General features: G+C 37.5%; 1 protein-coding gene and 1 long non-coding RNA gene across 2 annotated transcripts; one reads left to right on the top strand and one right to left on the bottom strand.

Moving 5' to 3' along the window:
* Positions 1–756: 756 nt before the first annotated feature.
* On the top strand, positions 757–26,964 carry palmd.S (palmdelphin S homeolog). Its single transcript, XM_018260991.2, has 8 exons — positions 757–989; positions 12,897–12,977; positions 14,352–14,482; positions 22,320–22,434; positions 22,914–22,938; positions 23,013–23,126; positions 24,222–25,424; positions 26,041–26,964. Exons 1-8 carry the CDS (start codon positions 945–947, stop codon positions 26,082–26,084), a joined length of 1,758 nt encoding a protein of 585 aa, XP_018116480.1. The 5' UTR covers positions 757–944; the 3' UTR covers positions 26,085–26,964.
* Positions 12,089–22,429, bottom strand: LOC121393325. Its single transcript, XR_005960982.1, has 3 exons — positions 22,236–22,429; positions 20,547–20,730; positions 12,089–12,402 (listed from the first exon to the last, which is right to left on the bottom strand). It is a non-coding gene; the product is annotated as an uncharacterized LOC121393325 (long non-coding RNA).
* Positions 26,965–27,703: the final 739 nt, after the last annotated feature.

Raw genomic sequence — 27,703 nt, 5'->3', positions numbered from 1 at the left:
ACTATTTCTAAGTATCAAATGTACATGAATGTGTTGGCCAAACCATTACCAGTATGATCCTTGTCATCCAGCAGACTTAATGGAATGAGCACAATGCTCTGCTTTGAAGATGGTGTCATTTTATTGTCTTCTGATGTCTCTAACACCAAGCTCTGTAACCTCAAACCACTGACATTACAAAGCCATTGTGGCCCGTTTCATTTTCTAAATATGATCGACCTCCAATGTCCCCTCACCCCAACACGCACACCAATCACTCTGTCATAGACCTGTTCTCTGTAGCACCTGCCTCTCTCATGTCAGACTGCTGAGCTGACACTCTGTACAAAGTAATTTATCTTAAAACAGGAAAGGGAAGTGGCTGTGTTAAAGAAACAAATATAATGATCGTTAACAATGGCAGATTCAAAAATATCCTTTAATTTTCCTGCACTTTGTGCACTCAACGATTTCTGCTTTTTCTCACTAAGAAGAGTAATACATATTTACCGGTGGTACCTAGCACTATAAAGGGGGTTCTTTGATTTCTGGTTACTCCTATTTTTACTTATTTGCAAATGTTTATTTTTCAATTTTTGTTTCAGAATTGTGCTTATAGAATTGTGCATAGTTCAGTGAAGGTTTATGGCTATTGCTATGAGGGACTGCACTGGGTAATGTGATACCTGTGTACTTAACAGCACAATGCTGGCAGCCTGCTAACATATAGAAGCTGGTCTGATGTCAGCATTCTGAGTTTCTGCCTCTAGAGCACACCCTTATTACTGTACATGTGCCTGCCTGGGCTGATCCTTTAGAGTTGCTTCAGCCCATTAAGAAACTCTCCACTCCTCTCTATGTTAGTTTGGGATCTGTCCCAGAACCTGCAGCAACATTCCTGCCCTCCTCTGTACAGCGATTTCCATCTTCTGTTAACCCTGAATGCTTTGCTTTAACCCTGTAACATGGAAGAAGCTGAGCTGCTGAAGGAGAGACTCCAGGCTATAACTGTAAGTTTTTTCCTTCTCGTTGGATTATACATTTGACATATTTGTAGGCTACAGTCAAATAGAAATGTAAATTCTATTCAGTGGATTCCTTGCATTAAAAGAGATAAAGGAGTTTATACACAGTGCAGACATGTGGGAATTAAGAGCTCATTGGAACTGAGCACATGCGTTAGAATCCAGAGCATGGTTGTCAGTCTATAGAGAGGTGATTAGGCTTTCCAAGCTGCCGGCTAAATCCAGGAATACACCAGCTGACTTGAAGCTCTTAGAGAGCCACACAACAGACAATATAGATATGTTAAAGGTCTAATGTGTCTGTTTGAAGGGCACAGGGTCATTCTCTGCTTAAGTGCCAAAGTGTAGAATTTCTGTTCACCTATTAAAGTATAAAAGCACTTTTTGCCTTAAAGTTTTCTTCAATTCAATTATTTTTCTGTTATATGTTGTTATGTTTTTTTTTTTAATATTTAGTTGTTGGATTTTGTAGAGTTGGGTATGTTATACTATTAGACATTACTGTTTATATTATTATATGAGTAAGTAAAGTGCAGGTGTTATTTTGACTCTTAAATAGAGTATGTCATGCAAAGCCAGAGATTATTAAGCTGCTGGGGGTTGCTGGAAATTGTATTTCTACAGCAGCTAAAGTGCCAAAGTCTGCCTTAGTTATATTGTTGCAACAATAAATCTTCAGTTATGAATGTGGCATTTATTATGTGTGTGTGTTTGGTTGTTATTAGTGCTTGTTAGTGACACAACAGAATGAATGGGGCTATTTTGTTTTGTATAAAATAATTTAGAATTGTGCCCATGCTACTGGGCAAATAGCAGCTGGGAACAAAGCCTTATGTGTAGGATGTGGCAGGACAGAGATGCTCAAAAGGGCACTTTATTTACTTCTGCAATGGAACCTCCTAATTGACACACACATTTTAGCAGTAACCTCTCTGTACTGGCTGGGTCCTGCTGAATCTTGTTGACAAACTATTAGCTGCTTTGCCACCATGACACAGATTTAGGGATCAAAAACACAAAATATGGACTAAAAAAAAAAGCGCTAAAATAATATTTCTTTGAAATTACCAGGGTTCCACCTTAGGGTATCATGCAGATGTAAGCTTCATTTAAAACCTGCACAAGCTTGCTAAAGATTAATATAAATAACATTCTTACATGAATATATTAATATATACTGAATACAGTATATCATTCTAAATTTAAAAGCTTCTGTGTATTTAAAGAACTTAAAGAACTTAAGCACTTAAGCTATGTGTACACAACAAGCTTGGATTATATCCCTTTGGCAAGTTTCATTTGTAGAATTAACTTGCTTGTCAGAGGGCTCTAATCTTCTTGGCAGTCAGTTGTGACATAACCAGGTTAACTGCAGTAGGTCTTATGCAAAATTACACAAACACTCCCATTCCTGGAACAAACATTTCAAAAGTTCAGATGGTTTGTTTGCAACAGAAATGAAAGGTGGTGCTGCTATTCAGATGCCATCAATGGGGAATATTTGCCTTCTGGCAAAACAGATACGAAAAGGGAACTGCAGAGGGACATAGCAATCAGTGATACTGTATATGACTTTTCTCACAAATTGGGGTTCAATGAGATATAAAAGCTCAACAAAATGTTCTTATATGTTGGGCCTTATAATACAGCTGGAGAATTTGACAGCAACATTAAAATGCCCATGACTAGGTGCCCTGGAAGGCACAAAATGTGCAGAGATATTGATTTTTTATCTAATACAATAATATGGGGTTTTATACTATTTTTGGCGATTCTTGAAGGGTTTTAGAGTGTTTGGATGCCCCTCGTTTTTTTTTTTATTGCAACTGCCCTTCTATCTCATGCTAATGTTACTGAATGAGAAGAGCTATAGGTAAACCCAAGCACCAAGAGGACCTCCACCCAATATATGTTGGTTTGAGTGTTGCTTAGCAGAGGTCTGTTTTATGTGCTTAACACACAGTTCTTCTCAGTCAGTAGCATTAGCAGCAGTGAAAATGGGCTTTTGGTTGCTACTGTTCTCTACTGGGGGACAGCATTGGGCAAAACACTCATGTGCAGCCTTGTTATGCAGTGCGCAACCCCCCTCCACCGATAATATGATTTGCTTACATTTCCTACTAAAACAATAAAACACTTCTGGAGTTTCCATTCATTATGCAGTAACTTAGATTCCTATCTTTGTATTGTAGCAGATTTCAGATAACCGAGATCTTGGCTGCTGGCTTTAAGATTTACTTAAAGTGTCTCATATGGGCCTTAAGCCCTACACAAATGAAGAGTTCACAAATATAAAGCCATGGTAGTAACTGGATACATAAAACATTGATTATTACTACTAGTTATGGCACCTACAAACAGCCAGCATAGTAATGATTTAAATAATTATCCACTGCTATATCCATATATTCAAACCAGAGATATTCCTGGGTAATGACATGCCTTTAAATCGACATTCACTTTAACAATAAACTGGCCCTGCACCCTCTGGCTCCTACATGAGTCCAATGAACAGGGTTGAACATACTTTTTGTCTATTTTATTAATTAAGAAATAACTGTGTTTTTGCTATTTCTTGCACTAAATATAGCAAAATCTGAAACGAAATTGAAACTAAAGTCACATTCTACTTCCTGGATCATATCTGCACAATGAAAACAAATCACTAGCCAGTTGAAAACCCACTATATAATAAGCTGCTCTATATCTCTCAGGCTGCAAGTGGGGGAAGGGAGAGGTGTATTATATTATGGCTTGTGTACTGGTGATTTGTTTGTATTGTGCTTGTATGAATCAGAAAGTAGAACGTTTTGCCCTGTTTATTGCAATAAAAAAAACCAAAAATTATGTTTTGCACAAGTCCTATTCATTAAGGAGCAGTAACAGTAAAAATGAAAGTGAGTTCAAGGAATATCAATAACATATACTGATGACCTGCACTGGTAAAATTGGTTTGTTTGCGTCAGAAACACAACTATAGTTTATATAAACAAGCTGCTGTGTAGACATGGGGGCAGCCATTCAAGCACAGGATACACAGTAGATAACAGATAGGTTCAGAAGAATCCCATTGTATACTACAGAGCTTATCTGTTATTTGCTGTGTATCCTGTGCCTTTTTTTCAACTTTGAATGGCTGCACAGCAGCTTGTTTATACAAACGATTGCAGAGTTTCGGAAGCAAACACACCAGTTTTACCAGTGCAGCACAACAATGCATTATATTTTCATTTCTTTAAAAGACTTTCATTTGCTAGTTTTACTATTCCTTTAAACTAATGTTGAAATAGGGGATAAACTGCCCCTTTAACTTTATCATTGACAGACCTATTCTAAGCTATATTTTAATTGGTCCTCATTATTTATTTTTTATGTTATTTAGTTTTATTAGGTGTACTATTCTCTCTTTTTCCAGAATGCAACTGGAATGAGTTTTGCCTATGAGTTGCAGGTGCAGCTTTTGGGTGGAGAGATATACTGTCACTTACTGTGCACAAAACCATTGCCATTTTCTCCTGTTGTCTGCATATTGTCCCATTTGCCACCATTGCAAATGAGCCTTCTATTGTCTAAAGACAATAACATTTACCATAAGCCGCACAACCCATATACACCTTCATTGTCTTTACAGAAGGGTCACTAGAGGAGACAAGTATATAACATGGTCTCTATAAGCAGATCCAAGAGTTACAGAAATGTTTAATATATAAACCAGGTATAATCCGAACATCAAGCTGAGGCCTCATGCCAAGAATCCATGAGGGCACCCCCCATACACACACTGAAATTGTTTTTTGCACTTATTTGATCCCTTTTTAACTTACAGGAAAAAAGTGTTTCCTTTTTCTTATTTTCTGTAAATTAAAAAGAGAACACGTAACTGCAAAAAACACTTTTAGCATTCAAGTGTTCATTATTCTGTCACTACATGGAGAAATCATTATTTTACCTGCCTCCTAGAGATAATCACGCACCAACTGTAGGTGGTTAATAATAGTTTTCTGAGAACATTCTCTCCTTCATTATATAAAGAGTGTGGTTATTAAAAAGACAGAAATACTGAAATGCATGTTTCTTATTCCTTATAGACCATCTTTTGTGTTTTGCTCAATGTGCACATGAATGTTTCTATAGCTACAAAGACGTGAAGACATTTTATACTGTGTAAAATCCTTTTCTGTAGGTAGGTTCACTGTGTATAGACATCCAAAAACAAGAGGGGTCAGACGGCGCACTCCCAGCCAAACACATGTGAGATCAGTGGCGTAACTAGATATTACTGGGCCCCACAGCAAATTATTTTTCAGGCCCCCAAAATGTTTAGAGGTTGACTTGTTTCTCCAATATTTATTGAAATTGTATATGAATTAGGGCCTCGTGGGGCCCCTATACCTCCTGGGCCCCCCTGCAGCTGCAGGGTCTGCTTCCTCTATAGTTACGCCCCTGTGTGAGATGCAATACTCACTGGACTCTCCTTTTCTTTTTGTATATTTTTCCCCTGATGAAGACCTTAATGGTCAAAACGCGTAGGGCCTTTGCTTGTGGTCCCTATATTTTTTGCAAAATTTATTATGGAATTATATTTTTGTAAAATCTATTATGGAATAAAACGGATTGTATTTTTACTGAGTGTGCATTCTTCACTTTTTTGAAAAACTGTGCATAGCCATGGCTGGTAACAGGCTGTTGACAGGGAAGTGGAAAGAGCCAAGGAGATGTTTCCCCTGGCTGAAATAAGAAAAACCCACTGGGTCCAAATGCATATGTGAAACAGTAAATTGCAACCTGTGACTCTACAGCTGTTGCTGTAATTGAAATTCCCAGCATTGTATTGGAATGGTGGGAGTTGTGTTTAAGCAACAGTGTTTGCAATTGAGGATATTTTAAGACTGGGGCCCACTCAGGTTAATTTACTATGCAGGTGGGTTGTCATTTAGAATCCTCCCTGCACAGCGTTCTCAAGTCCCTTTACTGTCACTGCACTGGTTTATATTTACATAATTGTAAATTAGTGATTGCTCAAGCTGTACAGTCATGAGTTACAGAGGCTCAGATGAAGTGTCTGTCACTGGCATGAAAAGTATCTATCTATTTAACCTTCTTAAAGGAGAAGGAAAGCCACGGAAGCAGTTTATTGCCAATGGATTAGCCCCAATAGTGCAAGCTATAAAGAATATATTTATTCTGCAGAATGTTTTACCATACCTGAGTAAACAGCTCTAAAAGCTCTGTTTGTTTAGGATAGCAGCTGCCATATTATCTTGATGTGACATCACTTCCTGTCTGAGTCTCTCCCTGCTCACTTATAGCTCTGGGCTCAGATTACAGCAGGGAGGGGAGGAGGAGAGGAGCAAACTGAGCATGCTCAAGCCCTAGCCCTGGAGGTTTAAGCTGAAAACAGGAAGTCTGATACAGAAACCCATATGTACACAATAGAAGGAAAGAAATGAAGTGTTTCTCTTGACAGAGCAGCATTACTTTGAGGGTTTACTGGTATATTTATATAGACCTTTCTGATAAAGCTTACTTAATTATAGCCTTTCCTTCTCCTTTAAGTGTTATCACATTTCTGATTTGATTAAATAAAATGTTGAGTACCTCATCCACCAGAGGTTTATGTGCCCACAACTGATCTAATTAATGGGGATATAAACGTAAAAAGATAATTGATGTAAGCTTGTATGCATTTTACATTTTTCGCAGTTCTTGAGTTATTAGCCATGTTAAACACTTTTATACTGCTAAGCAGGCTTCCGCACAAAACCTCTCTTTGAAGGCCGAAAGTGATAATGCTCATTAACCACTTTGTATGCACTTCCTGGATTCACTTAACCTTAGGGTTTCTGACTCTCAGTTAAATCAAAAGCCTGCTATTAGTAGTCTAAATATTTTAGAAAGAACTAAAAACAGAAAATGAATGTAAATTGTAAAAATGATCAGTGGGGGTTTTATTTTCCTTTACTATAAAAAATGCATAGTTAATATGTTTTCATCTGTGTTATACAAAGTTAAAGCAAAATGCCTACTAGTTTATTATTGCAGCCATATATCCTCCAACTCAGTCTAGTATTTTTTGTGTCTAACTGCCTTTTTAACCTGCTAAGCTTTACTCATAAGCAGAACATTTGTACACGTCTTCTGTGGTGGGATCAGAATAAACTGTTATAAAAAGAAGTCGATGAAATCCTTCGAATCGAACGATTCGAAGGAATTCACCCCTTGATCGAATGATTTTTCTTCGACTTCAAAAAACGTAGAAAACTGCTCTAGAAGGTCCCCTACGGCAGGTTTAATTTGGCGAAGTATTGAAGTCAAAGTTTTTTTAAAGAGACAGTACTTCGATTATTGAATGGTCGAATATTCAAACGATTTTACTTTGAATCGAAGTCGAAGTCGTAGTATCCTATTCGATGGTCGAAGAATCCAAAAAAATTACTTTGAATTTAGAATTTTTTTACTTCGAAAATTCCCTCGAATTCACTTCGACCCTTGATAAATCTGCCCCTTGGAGTACAGCAGCACATTAATGGGGATTGTTCACCTTTGAGTTAACTTTTATTATGATGTAGAGAGTGATATTCTGAGACAATTTGCAATTGTTTTTTATTTTTTATCATTTGGCTTTTTATTCAGCAGCTCTCCAGTTTGCAATTTCAGCAGTCTGGTTGCTAGGGTCCAAGAAGAAGGCAAATAATTAAAAAACAATAACAAATAAATAATGACGGCTATGGAAAAGTTGCTTAGAATTAGCCATTCTATAACATACTAAAAGTTAATTTAAAAATATAAAGACCTTGTAGCAGCCCCAAGAAGATTAACAATATTTCAAAAGATTATAAACTACCAAAAAAAAACTGCTCCTATGTATAGACCAATGAAGATGAAACATGATGTGATACTGAAGTGGATAAATAATATCAGTCCATTAGATAAAAACTCCTACAAATAATAATTAAAATTTACCTTCAAATTAACATTCAATAAAGATGTCTTAAAAACCATGCATTTTGAAGGATTTGGATGCCAGCAATAAAAGGACAATTTTTCATTGGCTCGAACGCTTTTGGAGGCACTAATAGGTTTTATTATATTTTTTTATATTCAAATAGTTTGTTTTGCATGGTCCCTAAATCCGACAGATATTTCTGCTCAGCTGTTGAATTGCAAATTGCTGACTCATGCTAGAATCAGCCACAGAGGGTGAAATCTGTCAATTGCTCACAGCATCAGTGTGTTGATTGTAGCAAGAAGATAATATTAGGTTGAGCAACTTCCAAATAAATTATGAAAAATATGAGAAAAAAATAACAAGAGCTGTTTGTGAAAGCCTTTCAGCTTACTCGCAAAAGAAATGGGGTTATTTGAGGGTTAATACCTTGAATTATTTGCAGGATTAATACAATAAATTATATTCCAAAGGATATTTTGGAGGGATAAAACCAGAATAACCATATACCACATATACAAAGTGTAATTCAGCCCACCCCAAGCTGGAATGAAAAAAGTCCCTCACATGGGTCACATGGGTGACTAGTCATCAGTAACATCATTAGGCTGTCATGTTAGCATGTAAACATGTTATACTAAAGAAATGCAACACAATACCACTCTCAATTGTCAAGTGTCAACAAACCCAAACAGTTGTGATTAGAATAGAAATGGTTAAATATAAAAGACTATAATTGCCACAACACCACTCTTTGGACAAATGCCCAGATCGTTGGGTGACGAAGGCAGACTTTTTGGTTGACTATTGTGCACACATGTCAGTGCAGTCATTGGCTAAACAGATTTACAGCCGGGTCAAAACTTGAATCTTTTTGATTCCAAGCAGATTGTGCCTGCACATGGGCAGGTGTTGGCTCAGTTTGCTTTAATTGAAATTCAGTCTGGGTGACATTCTCTGGCCATGTGCGCAGCTTTATAGTATGTACTTCCCAGAAGAGCAGAATATGTATATTGTGAATCCAGAAATAGCAACTATTGAGCATGGAAAGCATTTGTACCCAATGGAAAGAATTCGAATCCCAGCACCTGTAAAATAATCCCATCCATTTTCCATCAACCTTTTATACCATGTTGTTCCAGTCCTTCCTCACACTAACAACCATATGATTTCTATTGCTATGCTGGAATTAGCTGGCTATCCCAAGGCAAGGACACCCACCAGTCCTGCTGTTTTCTGTTGCTGCCTAACGTAATATGTTTCCCCACAGGCTTTTTTGATGGTTCCAATGGGTTTTTAGCTAGTGATTCAGTGATTCAAAAAGGGGCAGAATTCAAAAAGGTAAACACTCTCAAATTCGAATTGAGAATTATCCAAACTCGATTCAAGTTTTAATTAGAATTCCTAGATTTACCATACTCTGGCCCTAAGAACTCGAATTCAACAATTCGCTATCTAAAACCTGCTGAGTTCATGTATAAGTCAATGAGAGAAGTCCAGGGACCAGTTTGGACATGTTAATAGCCTTCCTGACATTCAAGTCAACCAAGTTTATTCGAATTCGATTTGAGTCTGTAAAATTCGTGCGAGTCCCAATCGAATTTCAAGTATATTCATATTTAAAGGAGTTTAAAAAACGCACATGAATTCGAATTTTGACCTTTAATAAATGTGCCTCTATGTGTTGCATTTTAGGTTTAATGTTCCGTCTGTACTGAATAACTGGCATTTGGCAAGCGCACCCCCAGTGATCTTACACTTGTGCCCTGCCAATAGTAACTCTAACCTCATTTGTTTTTTACTTTTTACTATTTTGCATTTCTGTGTTTTTTATCTAAGCAAACTTAAATATATCAATGAGATGGAAATAATGTTAGGTTTTATTGTTGTTTATGGGGGTTGTTGCAGGTTTTTTTTTTTTTTTTAATAGTTCCTGCTTCCTGTTTTGATATCTTTCCTGTTCTCCCATATATCTCTAGGTCTAGGGTCTCACCTAGTCTTTACAATACAGAGTGGCCTTGTTCTAAACATAACAGGCTACATAGCATAGGGTTACAGCAGGTGAGTTGTTGTTCATGTGGTCCTGATCTATTATTCCTTAGTGCTTCTTTATTATTAATTATATGATCATATTACAATTAATATATTTATTATAAATTATTATAATAAGATTTTCTGTGTGTTATAACACTCTTTTGTTGACTCTTTTTGTTCCCACACTAGTACAGTGACATCAGTTCAAATCCAACATTATGCCATTTACAAAATACATTTTCATTTTACTCTCTCCCAAACATCACCTTCATCAGCACCTGACACTAAAAGCTAAAGGCTCATGAAAAGCCTAACTAAGGATAACCTAGCAAAATTAAAAAGTACATTATACTTTAACATGTATATTTCTACTAGAATATCTAATATCTAGGCCTTGTAGGTTATGAATGATCACAAACGCCTCCCATGCAGCTGCTGCCTTGAAAGCAGATAGGGCATATGGTTTAGTATATAGAAATCTCCTCTGCCTTCAAGCAGCTGCTGTCTGGGATGTTTACTGTGTGCCTCTTTCTACCTTCCATTGGCATATGCTGATGGAATTCACGTAGTAGGTGTAAATATGCTGCATTCCAGTTTCTGATCTGTTTACTACTCCTACAATTTTTTAACTTATTGAGAATGTGTGACATTCCTTTTCCTGAATAAAACCCAACTATGAATATGCTTTATTGTTTGTCTCTCACTGACTTTCAAAGACTTGAAACCCTTATTTACTCTAAGATCTGTAATATTACCTGCTCGTAGATCATAGTCAAATGTACTGCTCAATGCCATTACAGCTTCAGTCCAAATTTTTTATTTTTTTTTACAAGGTGACATAATGTATTTATAAATTACAGTAGGGAATACATTATCTGCTATAAAACATTTGCTTTTAATACAAACCTATATTTTCATTTAAATGTTTCATTCATTTTCCAATAGCCAGAGAAAAGAATATTGTCAGCAAATTGAACAAAGGATTAACTTGCTAGGTATAACTGTAGTCTGATGGCATCATTAGTCAGTAGCAAGACATATTATTTGTACATTATTATTTATCTATGATAGAGTGAGTTTCCTCTTGTCCCAACATTCCTGATTCAGCATACTTTGTGTCATTATTTATTGTAGTGGCGGGTTTGAATAAAGGAGGGGGGGAGAAGCGGAAAAATAGAAAGGAAAGGGAAAAAGAAAGAAAGGTTATCAGGTTCTAGATAAATAAAAGGTTGAAACACCTTGTGCTCAACCAGTGGTGCCTCTAGCCTGCAGGTTGCCCAGGTGCTGGGCCCACGGATGCCACTCCAGCTCCCCCTCGTAGCTTCTATCTTGAAGTCTACTCCTGATGGATTCCATTGCTCTGATCCAGTTTACCTTTGATATCAATGCTTGTCACCCTGGAATATTTGTTTTTTTTCCAATTCACTGCTAATAGAAACCTTGCTGCTGTAAGAATGTGAGTGGCTAATTTGCAAGATTGTGGAGAGTGTATGGCTCTGATCTTCATTCCTAATAGGAATGTGTGTGGTGTTGCTTGTAAAGAGCAATGCAAAACCTCAGAGAGCAGAGTCGCTACCATTTTCCAGAATGCTTGAGCTATTGTTCAAGTCCACCAGGTGTGCAAGAAGGATCCCCTGTCCCCACACCCTCTAAAGCAGTTTGAATGATCTGGGTTACCCGCTAATGCGGGTTGGAGTGTAGTACCAGCGGAATATAATTATATAAGCTCTTTCACTAGAAACTGCACATATAGATGTTTTTTTAGCTGTGTCCCAAATTGCTGCCCAGGACTTTTCAGAAATTGTGAGATCTAAGTCCTCTTCCCACTTTGTCAGATAAGGCTGGTGTTCAGTCCAGATTTATAAGGGAATTAGGTTGGCACAGTCTGTGTGCTTGCCTCATATCTTACACAAAACGTAATGTCATTATTGAAGTCCATCGATTGCCTGTTACATGGCCAGAGAGAGATATACTGGATAGTGGTAAGTTAAATATGTAAAGCTTTATGCAAGAATTCAAAGATTGTTTTATTAAATAAAAAATCAGAAACAAAATTAGGTTATTTATAATAGAACTGTAACTACAAAGGAAATAAGATCAGAATTCAGAGCGGGTACAAAATATCTCTGCATCTGTGCACACTTGAAATGTGGTTGCCATGGTTTTATGTACTGTACTCGTGCAGCCGGTTACACAACAGCATTCTCCACTTACATCATACGGGTTTATAGATGAGGCACTGGAAAATCGGCTTGTTGGCCTTGGCATTGCTCAGAACAGCTGTTACCAGTATTAACTTGACTACCAGTTGTTTAATATCCAATGTTAAGTTAGATTCCTTCTACTTTATTCAGTTACAGTATAATTCCTTTGATGGAAAGTCACCAGTTTCCTGTTCTAGGCCCCATTTCTGTTCTGCTGAAAATAATAAATTCCACTTTAAATGATTAAAGTTGAAATATATATGTTCTATTGCTCACACAAAAAAGAAGTGTAGATGGCGCCACACCTTTGCAGTTGGATGGTTACAATTGTTTTACTGTTTGGGCAACATGACATGAAATCTAGTCTTTGGAATGGGGCCACACTTGGTACTTTGAACATATACTCCGAAGCCATAAAGCTATGGAAAACACTCCAGGCAGTGTCATAATTAAATCTGACAATTTTATTAACGTTTTTTGTTGTTGCTTAATCATAGACTCGTATATATGACTGATAACGCCTCATCCGCTAATTACCGCAGCTTTTGCTGACTATTTCACATTACAACAATCACTTAATTAATACATATACAGTGATTATGACTATGCACATATTCCTGCTAATGTAATATTAAATGTAACATACACAAACAATAGAAAATTTTTACTTTCATATACTCTAAATGAACTGTATTTGATTTTTTCTAGGATAAAAGAAAAATACAAGAAGATATTGCCCAGAGGAGGATAAAAATTGAGGAAGAGAAATTAAAACTACACCATTTAAAGGTAATTAAGTACTGACAGTGACTAAGGCAGGGGTGCCCAGACTTTGTCACCTCGCAATCTGCTCTTGCCACCTGACACCATCATGGGATCTACCTTAAGAACTCATAGCAGGATGGCACACAGGCAATTCCATGTATAAATATCCCCAATTTGTCAAAGTACATTGAAGTCTATGGACGACTTTTATGGGTCACAATTTTAATTATGTGCAACAATTTTTTTCTGCCCAATGATTTTTTCCGTCTACCAGGAATTTTTAAGTTATTGTCTGGTAGACCTCGATCAACGTCTTGGGCACCCCTGGACTAAGGCATAAAGCCTGGGCTACACAAGATGTTCAGTCTATCTCTATTTAGCAGAGGGAGCAATCGTGATTTGCTTACACAGAAAAGGGGTGTAGCCTAATACTTACTGTTTTTCCATTTTAATTTGTCTTGAACTGAGCTACATTTACTATGATGCTCAGAGTGGCCTGATGTACAATAGCACATACCACTCTATAATTCCAGATTTAAGCAAGGCAGTCCCAAATCTCCATCCCTGAAAGTAATGGCCTTAACAATAAGGGTGTGCAGTTTCTGGTAGAACAATGTCATGACAAGAAGTGGCCAGGGTACAGCAGGGGTGTGGTCTAAAATGTGCTTTTTTATTTCAAAGTGTTTGGAGGTATAGAGTAGCATCTAGCCGCAGCTACAGCAGCTTTTGGCATGTTCTGATGGCTCCTGCACTAGCCTTGTGATGGCATCCAGCGAGTCACAAGTACCAGTTAATGGCCTACATCAGGAGCAGTACATTAGTTCTTATTTGTGGAATTAAATATGTGTAGGATGAGATACTGGATTTATTTGAACTGAAGATTATTGTTGAGTAATTTCCACATTATTGATATGAGTACAACCCATGACTGGACCTCCAGCTGATAACCACAGCAGTCTTGTGACTTGAATCAACTTGCAGATGTCTGTACCAAAGTTAGTACAGGCTATTGCTTCTGCTCAGCTTTTTTTTGTTGGTCTGGCTACATGAACAGAGATGTGTATAACTATATATTATCATTAATATTATTACACCTTTGTCAATAAATACCTATTGCAAGAAGCATTCCATTGCAGCAAAATAAAGCTTTAACGATTTAGAATACAGCAGAGCAATCTTATATACCTAAAACCCACATAAAATCTGTTAAGGCTACATTGTCCCAGAGTCACAGAAACAAAAAATTCTACTTGTGCCAAAATGCTCCTCATGGGCCACAATAAAACTCTATAATATATACAGTATGTACTGAAATGGATTTGTTCACCATCTGTAGCTTTTGGAAAAGTGCTTTGTGTAATGCTTCTTTAATTATTAATATGCCTTCATATCCTTTAGAAAAAGGCTCTTCGGGAAAAATGGCTCTTAGATGGATTAAGTACCCTATCACCAGAGGAACAAGAAGACATTGTCCGACAGAATCAAGAAGATCAGCAACAAATCAAACACCTAGAGAGCAGCACTTATAGGTAAATGCCTCTAAAGGGATCAGCAGAGACTCCTGCATCATCACCGAAACCTTGTTTTGTAGCAATCCTTTTTTATTGGACTAATGCACTGGCTTATAACTAACATACGATTACTGTATTATGTATTGGGAAGCTCTATGACAAATATAAACACAATAAAACTTAGTGCCTGTGTTAGTGTATCAGCCATACTAAGTTCCATTATTAGGGGAGCGTTTGCCATAGTTCAGAAAAAGAAAAAGTTTTAATAAGATGTTTATTGGCTTACTATATTTATGTAAGGATGCAAGCTCTTGAGAAAACAATTGTAAAAAATTCTCACATCTTCATCATAGTCTTATAATATTGGATCTGACAATATTCAGAAATTAATGTAAACTACGTTGTACTTGTGCAACTCTCACAATTACTGTTGCATGACTGGAAGCTTTTGTATATGGATTCAATGAAACATATTTAGATTTATTTTAAACAGGGAAACTTGAGGTGATCTCTGTACCCCACATTTCTCAACTGGTCACATGAAACTATAATATGGCAATTTCCACGTCGTTCCAGCTTGCTGCAGTGGCCTAAACAATGAAACAACAATCTCACTGTAACTAGGCTGGAAGCATCACTCACACAGGAAAATGTGAATCTTTTCCATTTTTAGTTCTATAAATGACTCACGCTGCTGTGTATTAAAGCATCAATTACCATAATATTAAATACACACAAAGAACCTTCATTTAGCTCTGTTTTGTTTGTGGGCATGTTCGGTTGCTAGAAAAATAATACACCATAGATGGTAGGAAGACTTGTCAGAACCTGCAGCAAAGAGACAAATTTTTATTTCCCAGTGAGGAGTGAGCAGACTATATTCCAGTGCTTCCATTAAGCAAAATGTCTGTGGAATCAGGGCTCATTTCCATTGTTTTGGGGCAGATTTTGTTGTATGGCCAGTTTCTGTGGAGCTCACAGTCCAGAATGAATTTGATGCAAACTATTAGTAGTGAACATTACAGGGCCGGAGGGCAAAATGTATGTGTAAGGATGCTACCAATAGAAAGCATTCTAGTGAAGACTGTATAATTTATACTTTATATAGTTTATACAGAACTTAATCCTATGTGAATGCTGCCATTAACCCCCTGAACTTATGTGCTGGGTAAAGCATTCCCATGTGCCCACCACATGCCCACTGTAAAGTTGTACCATTAATTAACCACCACAATTATTATCATCATTAGAATGACACTAAAGAGTTGGTTATTCTATTTAATGTTGGTAAACCAACTACCTCTCCCTGATAGGGAACCCTGGGTCTCCTGTATGAGAGAGAAACATTGACTGCTTGGTTTCCTTGAGTGTTCCATTGGATTTATTGTTCTTTCACTTGGATGATGGTGTTGCCAGGGCATAAATTTGTAGCAATGGAAAGTGTAGGAAGAAATAACCAAGGGTCCGCCCCCAAAACGTTACATCACTGACGTGAATAAACACGCAGGGGTTCGCCCCGCTACACTTGCCCTCGTGTGTTTGGTAATTTCTTCCTACTGAAGTCTATGGGAGACAGTCTTTCCATAATTTGGAGCTTTCTAGATAATGGGTTTCTGAATAGCAGATCCCATACCTGTATTACTTTTTAGTTGTTGCTTATAATATTTGTAAATTTTATAAACCTGGCCTATTTGAATTCTTTTTTTAATACATATATATTTTATAAGGAAGGTGCTGAATGTTGCTGCATTGATTCTAATGGATCACATTGTAGCAAAAAATACTTCAATCTGGCTATCTGAACTACAGTATGTTTGAGAAACCAAATGAGGAAAGATTTTTTTTAAACTAGAAAATAAAAGACAAAAATTTTTTCTAGAGTTTTGTTTAAAAATGTAACTCTATATTGGACACCACAAAAGATGCCAGCCTTTCATAATAAAAAGCACTTGTGAAAGTCTGGCATCTCATGTATTCTGTGGCTGTCCTAATTATATTTTGCTGCCCTAGGTCCGGGCCTTTGTGGCCTCCCAACAAATCCAGGCCTGTGTCTGGGTGTAATGGGGATGTGGCCACATTTAAGTCTCTGTGCAAATAAAGTGTCTGATGTTGTTGTAGAGGTTTGGGTTTTATAGTGTCTGTCTGGTGTGTTTAAAGGGATTCTGTCATGATTTTTATGGTGTATTTTTGATTTCTAAATAACACTATTTACACTGCAAATAATTCACTCTACCATATAAAATATCATTCATGAACCATCAAGTGTATTTTTTTTTAGTTGTTATATTAGTGGGTAGGGAACCATCTCAGGTCGTCTTGCCTGGTCATGTGCTTTCAGAAAGAGCCAGCACATTAGGATGGAACTGCTTTCGGCCAGGCTGTTGTTTCTCCTACTCAATGTAACTGAATGTGTCGCAGTGGGACCTGGATTTTACTATTGAGTGCTGTTCTTAGATCTACCAGAGAGCTGTTATCTTGTGTTAGGGAGCTGTTATCTGGTAACCTTCCCATTGTTCTGTTGTTAGGCTGCTGGGGGGAAGGGGTGATATCACTCCAACTTGCAGTACAGCAGTAAAGAGTGACTTAAGTTCATCATGACTGATGGCACCTGGGAAACTGACAATATGTCTAGCGCCATGTCAGATTTCAAAATTAAATATAAAAAAATCTGTTTGCTTTTTTGAGAAACAGATTTCAATGCCTATTAACTGATGTGTTTAAAAAAAACATTTTTACCCCATGACAGTATCCCTTTAACAATGGCTTTATCTTCTGAAGGCAAGGATTTCTAGAAGGCTCACGTAATAAAAAGAAATCACAAAGGGAAATCATTTCAGTTATGACAAATCCTACATGGGTTATTGAGCCAGTGTGAGCTGTTACACACCCTGGTGACTGAGGACTCTATAACACTTCAGCAGACATAATGAAGTTCGCAATGTCATTTTCTATTTAAAGCTATTTAATTTAGGTGTATCCTGGTAAACTGGAAATTTGGCTCAACAACTCTCTCTCTTTCAGGGCTGCTGAGCATATGAATACGCTTGTAGACCGAAAAGTAATCAGCCACTTACCTTGGAAAAGGCCCTTACCCAAAGTAAAGCAGTGAGCCCATTGGGTCCATGTGACCCAATCACTGACAGGGCCCAAACTATAGTGATTAGTGCACTGGGATGTTTCCCTCCAACACAGATGTAACACCCCCTGGGTTTAGGGTCAGACTGGGCCAGCAGGACAGTGGGAGATATCTTAGTCAAGTTCCCATCAAATAACAGCCTGCAGCTAACTGTATTCCTGATCAGAGGAACAATTGCCATAGACAGATTGTAAAATATGCCCAGTGGTAGATACTTTGTTATTTAAGACACGCTGGAACAGAAACATTGTGTATTATGCGCTAGGGATGTAGCGAACGTCGGAAAAAAAGTTCGCGAACATATTCGCGAACTTGCGCAAAAACGCGAGCGGTTCGCGAACGGTTCGTGAACCCCATAGACTTCAATGGGAAGGCGAACTTTAACATCTAGAAAAGACATTTCTGGCCAGAAAAATGATTTTAAAGTTGTTTAAAGGGTGCAACGACCTGGACAGTGGCATGCCAGAGGGGGATCAAGGGCAAAAATGTATCTGAAAAATCTGCCTGTGTGTGCTTGGAAGAGATAGTGTAGGGGGAGAGCTGTTAGTGATTTCAGGGACAGATGATAGTAAGTTTGCTGGCTAGTAATCTGCTTGATACTGCTCTGTATTGGAGGGACAGAAGTCTGCAGGGATTTGAGGGACATTTTAGCTTAGGTAGCTTTGCTGGCTAGTAATCTACTGTTCTCTTTAAACAACTGCCATACGTTGACCTTGTAGGCATTGTTTGCCCAGTTTTTTTGGACGCAGCCACTGAAGCACAGTTGCCAGAAAAAATATGCCATATAAATGCTGAAAATAGTAATTTTTCGCCATACGTTGACCTTGTAGACATTGTTTGCCCAGTTTTTTTGGTTGCAGCCACTGAAGCACAGTTGCCAGAAAAAATATGCCATATAAATGCTGAAAATAGTCATTTTTTGCCATACGTTGACCTTGTAGGCATTGTTTGCCCAGTTTTTTTGGTCGCAGCCACTGAAGCACAGTTGCCAGAAAAAATATGCCATATAAATGCTGAAATAGTAATTTTTGCCATATACGTTGAGTCAACGTATGGCAAAAAATGACTATTTTCAGAATTTATATGGCATATTTTTTCTGGCCTCTGTGCTTCAGTGGCTGCGGCCAAAAAAACTGGGCAAACAATGCCTACAAGGTCAACGTATACACTACTACAGCGGTGGATACGGATTACGTAAAATATATGAATGCTGCTTGAAAAAAAGTAACTCAAGTGGTTTTTCTAGAGACGATAATATTATCAATATTTAGACAAAATGTGAACAAGCTCACACAGCTAGATGGCGGTTTGAAGAAAACACTGTGCAAATAATGCCTACAAGGTCAACGTATACACTACTACAGCGATGGATACGGATTACGTAAAATATATTATGGCTGCTTGAAAAAAGTCACTCCGGTGTTTTTTCTGGAGACGGTAATATTATGGATATTTAGACAGAATGTGAACAAGGTCACACAGCTAGATGGCAGTTGGTTGAATAACACACTGGGCAAAAAATGCCTACAGGGCAAATAATGCCTAAAAGGTCAACTTATACACTACTACAGCGGTAGTAAAATAAAAAAAAGTAAAATAAAAAAAAATGAATATTAAAAAAAAAAATTAAAGTTGGTGCTGCTGAACTACTAGGAGCAGCAGATTAGCACACCAGTCCCACTCCCCAACACTGCTAGACTAATAGCACTGGGCTCTTATAGTAGTAGTAGTAGTAGTAGTAAAACAACAAAAAATAAATAAAAGCAGTCCTTACAAGGACTACTGTTATTGCAGCAGTCAGCAGATGAGATCAGAAGCAGGACAGCTGCCCACTGCAGCTACATACAGAGCACTGCAGTAGAAGGTAGATTACTAGCCAGCAAAGCTACCTAAGCTTAAATGTCCCTCAAACCCCTGCAGACTTCTGTCCGTCCAATAACAGAGCAGTATCAAAACGATTACTAGCCAGCAAACTTTCAACTGTCCCTGAAATCACTAACAGGCAGCAGCTCTCTCCCTACACTATCTCTTCAGCACACACAGGCAGAGTGAAAAAACGCTGCAGGGCTTCGGTTTTTATAGGGAAGGGGAGTGGTCCAGGGGAGAGCTTCCTGATGGCTGCCATGTACCTGCTGGTCTGGGGTGAGAGGGCAAAAAAAAGCGCCAACAATGGCGAACCCAAAATGGCGAACGTCGCGCGACGTTCGCGAACTTCCGGCGAGCGCGAACACCCGATGTTCGCGCGAACAAGTTCGCCGGCGAACAGTTCGCGACATCTCTATTATGCGCAAGTAAAACCAATGTATTGTGAAATGTGGGAATCACTCACGACCAATGCGCAAGTAAAACCGACATCTGTTATTAGTGATTAAGCAAGATAATAATTTGTGATATATTTAATAAATGGATTAGCCAAAGGCAATCGACATTGTTGTCTCAACTGTTACTACATAATTGTGGTTGTCTCATGAAATGTATAGTAGGCTTTATGAAAAACATAGTCATGCTATGTCTGGTCTTGTCAGCCGATTATAATCCTTCTTCCCATGAGCAAAATATTTTCACACAACCTCATGAAAAGTTATAATATATTGCTATACAAAGCCTTTGGATTTCCTCGGTTATCAAAGCAGCAGATGCAATGCAGTGGATCTGGATCTTCTGAATTTGAGGCAGTTGAAAAATGGTAAAAATGATATATTTGGCTGGAAATATTAAAGCCGAAATGGCTGCTTAAAGCACGTAGGGTTTTGCTTCTTACTGCTCCATTGTCTTGTTGCACTTAGCAATAGTATATTATTTACATACCAGACAACCTCTGTGCTGTGAAATGTATAAATGCAAATGGAAGGGTGTAGAATGATTGATATAAATGGAAAATGCATCTTGTAACAACTATAAAGACTTATAAAGTGATTAACATTGAATTACTTACTACAGACCTACCTGCACCAAAAGTTGGGTTGCTATTATTTCCTATAGTAGAGAATGTCAACCTGGCTGCTAAAGGTCCTACGTAGACAGCTGAATACCAACGCTAAGTAAGCATATCCAGGCCTTCACATTCAGAGCATGGCACTTCAATATTAGTTACAAATTCAATACTGCCTTGTCTATATCTCTTTGGAGCCTAAAATAAACAAAAATGGACAGATACAAAGAGTTAATCCATTTTCTTTTCATCTGAAATTTTCATAATTGATATTTTTTTGTAAAAAGGGCTTATTATGGTTTTATTTTTTTACCATTCCCCTCCAATTGAGCAGCGTTTGATTAAAGAGACACATAAACACTGTTTAATGAAATGCCCCCTTCTCTATTTGAGTGTGTTTCAAGCTAACCAACAGTTCACTTTCGATCCATTTAACTGTGAAGAAGGTTGTTTAAATGCATTTCTTGTCCCTTAATCTTTTTCTAAGGAACAAATACGTTTTATTGCTCTATATTAAGTCTGTATTATTAACTTAATAACATTGAGTGGTGCTGTGCTACAGAACAAAATTGCAGCAACTCACCTTCCAGTACAAGTATGGGATCCGTTATCCGAAATACCCATTATCCAGAAAGATCCAAATTACGGAAATGCCATCTCTCATAGACTCCATTATAATCAAATAATTAAAACTTTTAAAATTGATTTCCTTTTTCTCTGTAATAATAAAACAACACCTTGTACTTGATCCAAACTAATATTTACATGATTTTCTAGTATATTTAAGGTATGAGGATCCAAATTACAGAAAGATCCATTATCTGGAAAACTCTAGGTCCTGAGCATTCTGGATAACTGGTCCCAAACCTGTACATGTAATTAGACGTGGTCAGAGAAAGATAGAGTGTGTCATAGATTGCAGAATATAAATGAATGCAAGTTGGGATTTTTCCAGGTTAGCATTCATACAAACTGTTTGGCCCCAGAGCTGATAAGTGGATGAACTTGGATTTAGCACTGCTCATTAGTGATGGGCGAATTTATTCGCCAGGCACAAATTTGCATGTTTCATCGGTACCGATTAATGGACACCCATTGATCTTAATGGGCTTCCAATGTCGCCAGCGTCGAAGTTGTCTCCGGCGTCAATTTTGACGCGGGACAAATTCGCCCATCACTACTGCTCATATTCCATGTATTGTGGCAAATAACAGGTATAATACATTGCAGAACTATTTCTGCTGTACCGATCTGTCTGACTGTAGGTATATATTGATTGTATTTTCATGACATAGAACGAGAGTAAAGGTAACATTCCAGAGATTTTCAGTCCTATAATAATCAACGCTTTGTTATATTTTTCCTAAGCACAACTAATTGAAATACAAAGTATTATCTATATTTACTCATGCTGGAAGATTTTCTGGAAGTTGGCTGAAATGATGATTACTTCATGTGTCTGTATTGTTCATTTAAACATTGAATTTATGAATCCAAAGAGCAGAGGGTTGATGTCAGGGTATGCAATGCCCCCTTAGGGTGTGACAACCATGGGAAGCTGAACACACTTGATCGCATTTGAGTGTTATTTGTGATGTATCCACCAGTTAATCATATAGTTTGTCTTAGATAGTGACCTTTCATTTTTGTGAATGTGTAAACTATTGGTGTTATTCTGTTTTTGATTAAAAAAATGAATTTACCTTTTTTACACAAGGAAAGGAGCTTCCAGAAGTGCATGGACCCAAGATGACCTATTGGTGGCATAATGCATTTTCTATTTACAGACTTGAGCAAGAGATTGATGATCTGGAAAAAGAAGAAATTCAGATATCTACCAGGGAAGTGTGTCTGCTTCAGAGGCTGAAGTCTGTTGAAAGAACTACAGAGGATATCATAAAGGTACCCTTGTTTATTGCAAATCTCTATCATAGCTGTACCAGTCATCCCTTTGCTTTGAAGGACCATTTATGGTGCAAATCCAGTTAACTGGCATACAAAAATTCTCAATGAATAGTATTGAACCTTGCTATTGATTCTGTCTTCTACCTTTCCTTTCTTTCATAGACCATACATACTTTTTGAGATAATGCTATCATTCGTGGTCTACTTAAAATAAGCTGAAAAGTAAATAAAAATAATTGAAAAGAACCTTGGTATTGAGATTAATCAAGTATTAAAGAAAAAAGCTAAGGAGCTCCCTGTGAAACACCTCAGCTTGCATGTAAAGCATATTTAAAACTCTTTCAGACTATCTTTCTCTGAGTTGCTGAGATTTTAGGTAATTTTGGTAATTAATTGGTTGCTAAGAGTAAGAGGGTTGGGAAGTAGAACTACAAAGGCATTGCTTCCTTAAACATTTGCCTTTTTTGTTTTACCAGGCGGTGAAAGCAGAAGTCCGTGAAGGTTTGTGCACTTTAATATTTTAGACTTTTGCAATTTTAATACATGGTTATATTTATTGACTTTTCTTATTACAGAGCCAGTACATGATATTTATGCTGGAATACCTGACCTCCCATTATCTTATAAACCATCCTTTGTAAAGCGAATGGAAAGTGAAACACAAGAGGATGGTGAAGAGCCCAGAAAAGGTACAATATCTAGAGAACACAAACTTGATCTTTAAAAAACAACCATCTCCACCCTGATGTGTATACCTCAGCTGTATAAATGAGGCAAAATCACTTTACTTGTTTTATCCTTCACTTAGGGGTATGTTTATCAAGGGTCGAATTTAGAGTTTATGGGAGTTCATAAAAACTGAAATGTATTAAAAAATTAAAACTTGAATCGAATTCGAATGAAATTCGATTTGAGTTTTTTAACCACAAAATTCTTTTATCAAAAGTCCATCAAATGATACAAATTGATAGTAGGAGGTCCCCCATAGGCTAAAACACTAATTCAGCAGGTTTTAGATGGCAAATAGTCGAATTTGAATTCTTAAAGGGACAGTACATTATAAATAGTACTACAGAGAATTGAAAGGAAGGTTGCTGCCTATTGTGCTTTGTGAGAGCTCAGCAACCTGTCTATAGTGTATCTAAGCATGTGTGATAGTATTTTACAGTATTGGTCTAATGTAAAGTGCCATTCCTTCTACCCCTATTTCACTTGGGGGTGTAACCTTGTCATTTCTCTCTAGCTGAAGGTTGACTGTCTGTATACTGTGTGTCTCAAAGTTTGGACAAAATGATTCTTTATAGACAAGAAAACTCTACTTCACTGAGGGGGTGCCAATATGCCCAGTCACCCCTAGACTTGACTTGTGCAGTATTGTAAATTCATCTGATTCTGGGTCCCTTGTCCTTTAATTGTCATTGCATTTGTTTTATAAGGCTACATACAGATAAGCAATTTTGGATCCACCTGTTGTCCCTGCTGTCAGATATATTGGCATATCTACATGTCGAATGGTAAACTTTGGGGGTATATTTACATTGTGGACTGACAGGCCACAAGGCAAATACAGTTAAATTGTGGGGGGGGGCAATAAAAACATTCAAATTCAGATACTGCCTCTCTATAATCAAAGTCAGAAACTCTGTGGTCATGTTTTGTCCATATACACATGTCCAACGTGCAAATGCACCAGAAGGCATCATCCAAAACCATCTGCCTAACAGTAACTTGGTTATATAGAGCCATTTAGCATCACATCATTAATCTTTTTCTTTCCCTCACAGCATTGTTTGCCATGGAAATAAAAGTTGAAAAAGACATGAAGTCTGGAAAGAGCACAGTGTTATCCACCATACCAGTTCCCTCAAGTGAGTTTGAAGATTCCGGTGTGAAAGTTTATGATGATGGCCGCAAGTCTATATATGCATTGAAGTCTGAGGGAAGAGGAATACAGAACGGAGTTGACACACTTGCTCCAGTTGAAGTAGAGGACCTCTTAAAGAAAGCAACTGAAAAACGTTCCGAGTCTCCTACTGAATATCATGAACCTGTTTTTTCTAATGCATATGGCTCTTCTACACAAAAGGGCTATATTTCTCCAAGAATGAATGGCCACACTTCACCTCATTCTGAAATCGGTGTTACTCAAAATGGCATTGTAACTAAGGAAGCACAATCCTATCCTACTGTGCCTAGAGAAGTCTCCCGGATTAAAGGACCATTCCCTGAGAAGTCAAACATTTCTCACAACCAATCAAGTATAGAAACACAAGCAGATCAAACAATGTCAGAGCATACTGATCAGCCAGATCAATCAATGTCAGAGCATACTAATCAGCCAGATCAAACAATGTCAGAGCATACTAATCAGCCAGATCAAACAATGTCAGAGCATACTAATCAGCCAGATCAAACAATGTCAGAGCATACCAATCGGCCAGATCAAACAATGTCAGAGCATACCAATCACCAGCTAACCCCACAAAGGAACCACCATGAGGAAATGCCCAACAGTTTGGGAGGTTACAACACTGGTTTCCCATCCCTAAATTTGGAGGACGATATGCACTACAATGTTGTTCAGGCCACTCCTTGCTATGCTGATGACTCTGAACCAGTTACAATGATTTTTATGGGATATAAGCATGCAGATGATGATGATGTCAAACCAATTTCGGATTATGAAGGGGTTATCCATGCTGAACTAGTTGTAATTGATGACGACGATGAAGATGATAAAAGGGGAGAAGAAAAGACCAAGAAAATTGTCTCTGTTTCTCCTGTCATTCGAAACCCATTTATTACACCTTCTAAAGCACAAGAGTCTATAAAAAAACCAACAAATCAAAACATAACTTTCAATAACCAGTTACCATACAAGAACTCCATGTCCTTACAAGAACAAGATGCTAGCTTAGGCTATAATAACGTTCCCATTCCAACCAAACATATAGTAGATGATGGTACAGAAGATCCCTCACTCACAGGTAAGAAAAGTTTACAGAGTTGCCAGTGTTGTTCTTTATTGTAGCATTTAACATTTACACCTGAATGAAAACATTTACACCTGAATGAAAACTGCAGAAAGAAAACAATAATCAATAAGAATGTAAAAAAGATGGTTGTAGTTTCTAAAACAAAATATTGCATTAGGGCACCGGGTGGAAGCAGCATAGATGTTTTTTATTGGAGTTTTCCTTAATTATAACTGGTCTGAGAACTGCTTTCAGTATTAGCTAGTTGCTCCCAATAGCAATGTACAAGGCTGTTGTGATACTAAAATCTAGTGTATGAGTATATATAGTTTATGTGAGTGTATGGAGGGGTCAATGTGTGTATGTAGGGATGCTCGGTTTCATTTGGAGGGGTTGAACTTTTGTGGACTTTGGTCTTTTTTCAACCTGATCTAACTATTTAATGTTTTCATTATTATGTTTTTTTAATCTTGGGGTGATACAAATCTCTAACTAGATGTAAATCTCTGATTTTGCTACCGGAAATAACCGAGGTATGTTGTGTTCGATAACGTGTTCGATAGACTTAGATAATTTGCTGAAAACCTGAATTCTTACGTTTTATCATATTTTTTTCATGTCTTCGCAGCATTAAGAATCCGCATGGCCAAGCTGGGAAAGAAAGTCATATGAGACCAGTATTTGTATGCAGAGTTTATTTTGAAATAGCGGAAGAAAGATTGCGAGGAACTCTACAAGTCTTTACACATGTACTTCTGTGTATTTTTTGTTTTGGTGACAAACATGCTATGCAAGTAAATGTGGCCTTTGTACATGATACCATCACAAAACACAGTCAGACGCTGCCTCTCTGTACAAATGAATACAAAACCACCATGCATTCCCCTAGTACTTTTAGAACTACAACTGCCTCCCTCCTCATAGTTTGACAACAGCTGTAAGGCCACAGCTTTCATTTCCATATTCAGAATAGATATGGCAACCATTGGCCCTACAGATGCCACAGAACTCTAATGCTGCCAACCCACAGTACACTAAGGCTATTTCAGAGTAAGATCTGCAAGGTCTGCAAGGTGCCCAGCCCAGATTTACAATGTAAATAAACGTTCAATCTTTAACATAAAAAGCTGTGGTTTTGGGATTTTTTCAGTTCAAGTCCGACTTAGATGTCCAGGCATTGGTCACATCTCTCCTTAGCTAAATGCCTATATTACTCTTTACCCATATAAGTGACATTTTTTTCTAAAATTAAATATTTAAATAGCTGTTGTCATATAATTTGATAGCAAACTAAGACTGAGTAAGCAGGTGTTGTTCTTTGCAATTTTCCGTGGCCTTTGCTTCATATGGTGACCTATTAATGTTGGAAGAGCTCAGTGACTGTATCATGTGCTACCTGTGAGTTGTGCTCTTCCCTTGTATTGTTACTGCCACAAGATTTTAAGGAGTTCTGTATAACTTTATTCTAAATTAGCTCAACCCATAAGGTTTATGTTAATTATGGGCTCCAGCTATTGTTTTAATTGAAATAAAAATATATAGTTGTTGGTTATTTTTGTGTGAAATAGTGTACATGGACAATGTACATGAACTGAATAAATTTAAGTTATATTTCCCTACTGAAATACACACTTGCGATATCAGAATATCAATAAGAAAGCAGATACAAAATACCTAAATAGTAAGGATTTATAAGACTCATAAGGTGGACAACTATAGAGACGTTTTTGGTTTCTGCGCACATCCTTTGTAAATAATTTGTGTCCATTCTGATGCCCTCCATCCTCTGCTGAACTAGTATTTCTGTAGATTTCCAGCAGAGTTGCAGTTCAGCAGCTGAGATCGCAGTATGATTTCATGTCACGTAGAATGTTATTTTAAAAATATCTATTATGGCATTACCATGTACTTAATTAATGGGAAAGGACCTACAATATGTCTTCCCATAATAAGCTGCTTATGCTTAGGCCCGGTGCAGTCACCCATTATTAGGGCAGATAAAGCTGAAATCTTGAGTTTATGGGGCAGATTTATCAAGGGTCGAAGTGAATTCAAGGGAATTTTCGAAGTAAAAGAATTCGAAATTCTAAGTAATTTTTTGAATACTTCGACCATCGAATAGGCTACTACAACTTTGATTCGAAGTAAAAATACTTTAATTATTCGACCATTCGATAATCTAAGTACTGTCTCTTTAAAAAACTTTGACTTCAATACATCGCCAAATTAAACCTGCCGAAGTGCTATGTTAGCCTATGGGGACCTTCTAGAGCATTATTGAAGTCGAAGAA

The sequence above is a fragment of the Xenopus laevis genome, chromosome 4S, assembly GCF_017654675.1.
Source record: "Xenopus laevis strain J_2021 chromosome 4S, Xenopus_laevis_v10.1, whole genome shotgun sequence".
In the NCBI taxonomy this organism is placed as follows: Eukaryota; Metazoa; Chordata; class Amphibia; order Anura; family Pipidae; genus Xenopus; species Xenopus laevis.
The sequence above is the reverse complement of the archived record's forward strand: the minus strand, read 5'-3'. Positions and strand labels throughout refer to the sequence as shown.

Bases quoted from the DNA above. Each gene is read 5' to 3' on its own strand.
- palmd.S (XM_018260991.2), top strand. From the start codon at position 945: ATGGAAGAAGCTGAGCTGCTGAAGGAGAGACTCCAGGCTATAACT. The intron at 22,435-22,913 runs GTACCCTTGTTT...TTGTTTTACCAG, and splicing joins CTACAGAGGATATCATAAAG to GCGGTGAAAGCAGAAGTCCG. The intron at 23,127-24,221 runs GTACAATATCTA...TTTCCCTCACAG, and splicing joins TGGTGAAGAGCCCAGAAAAG to CATTGTTTGCCATGGAAATA.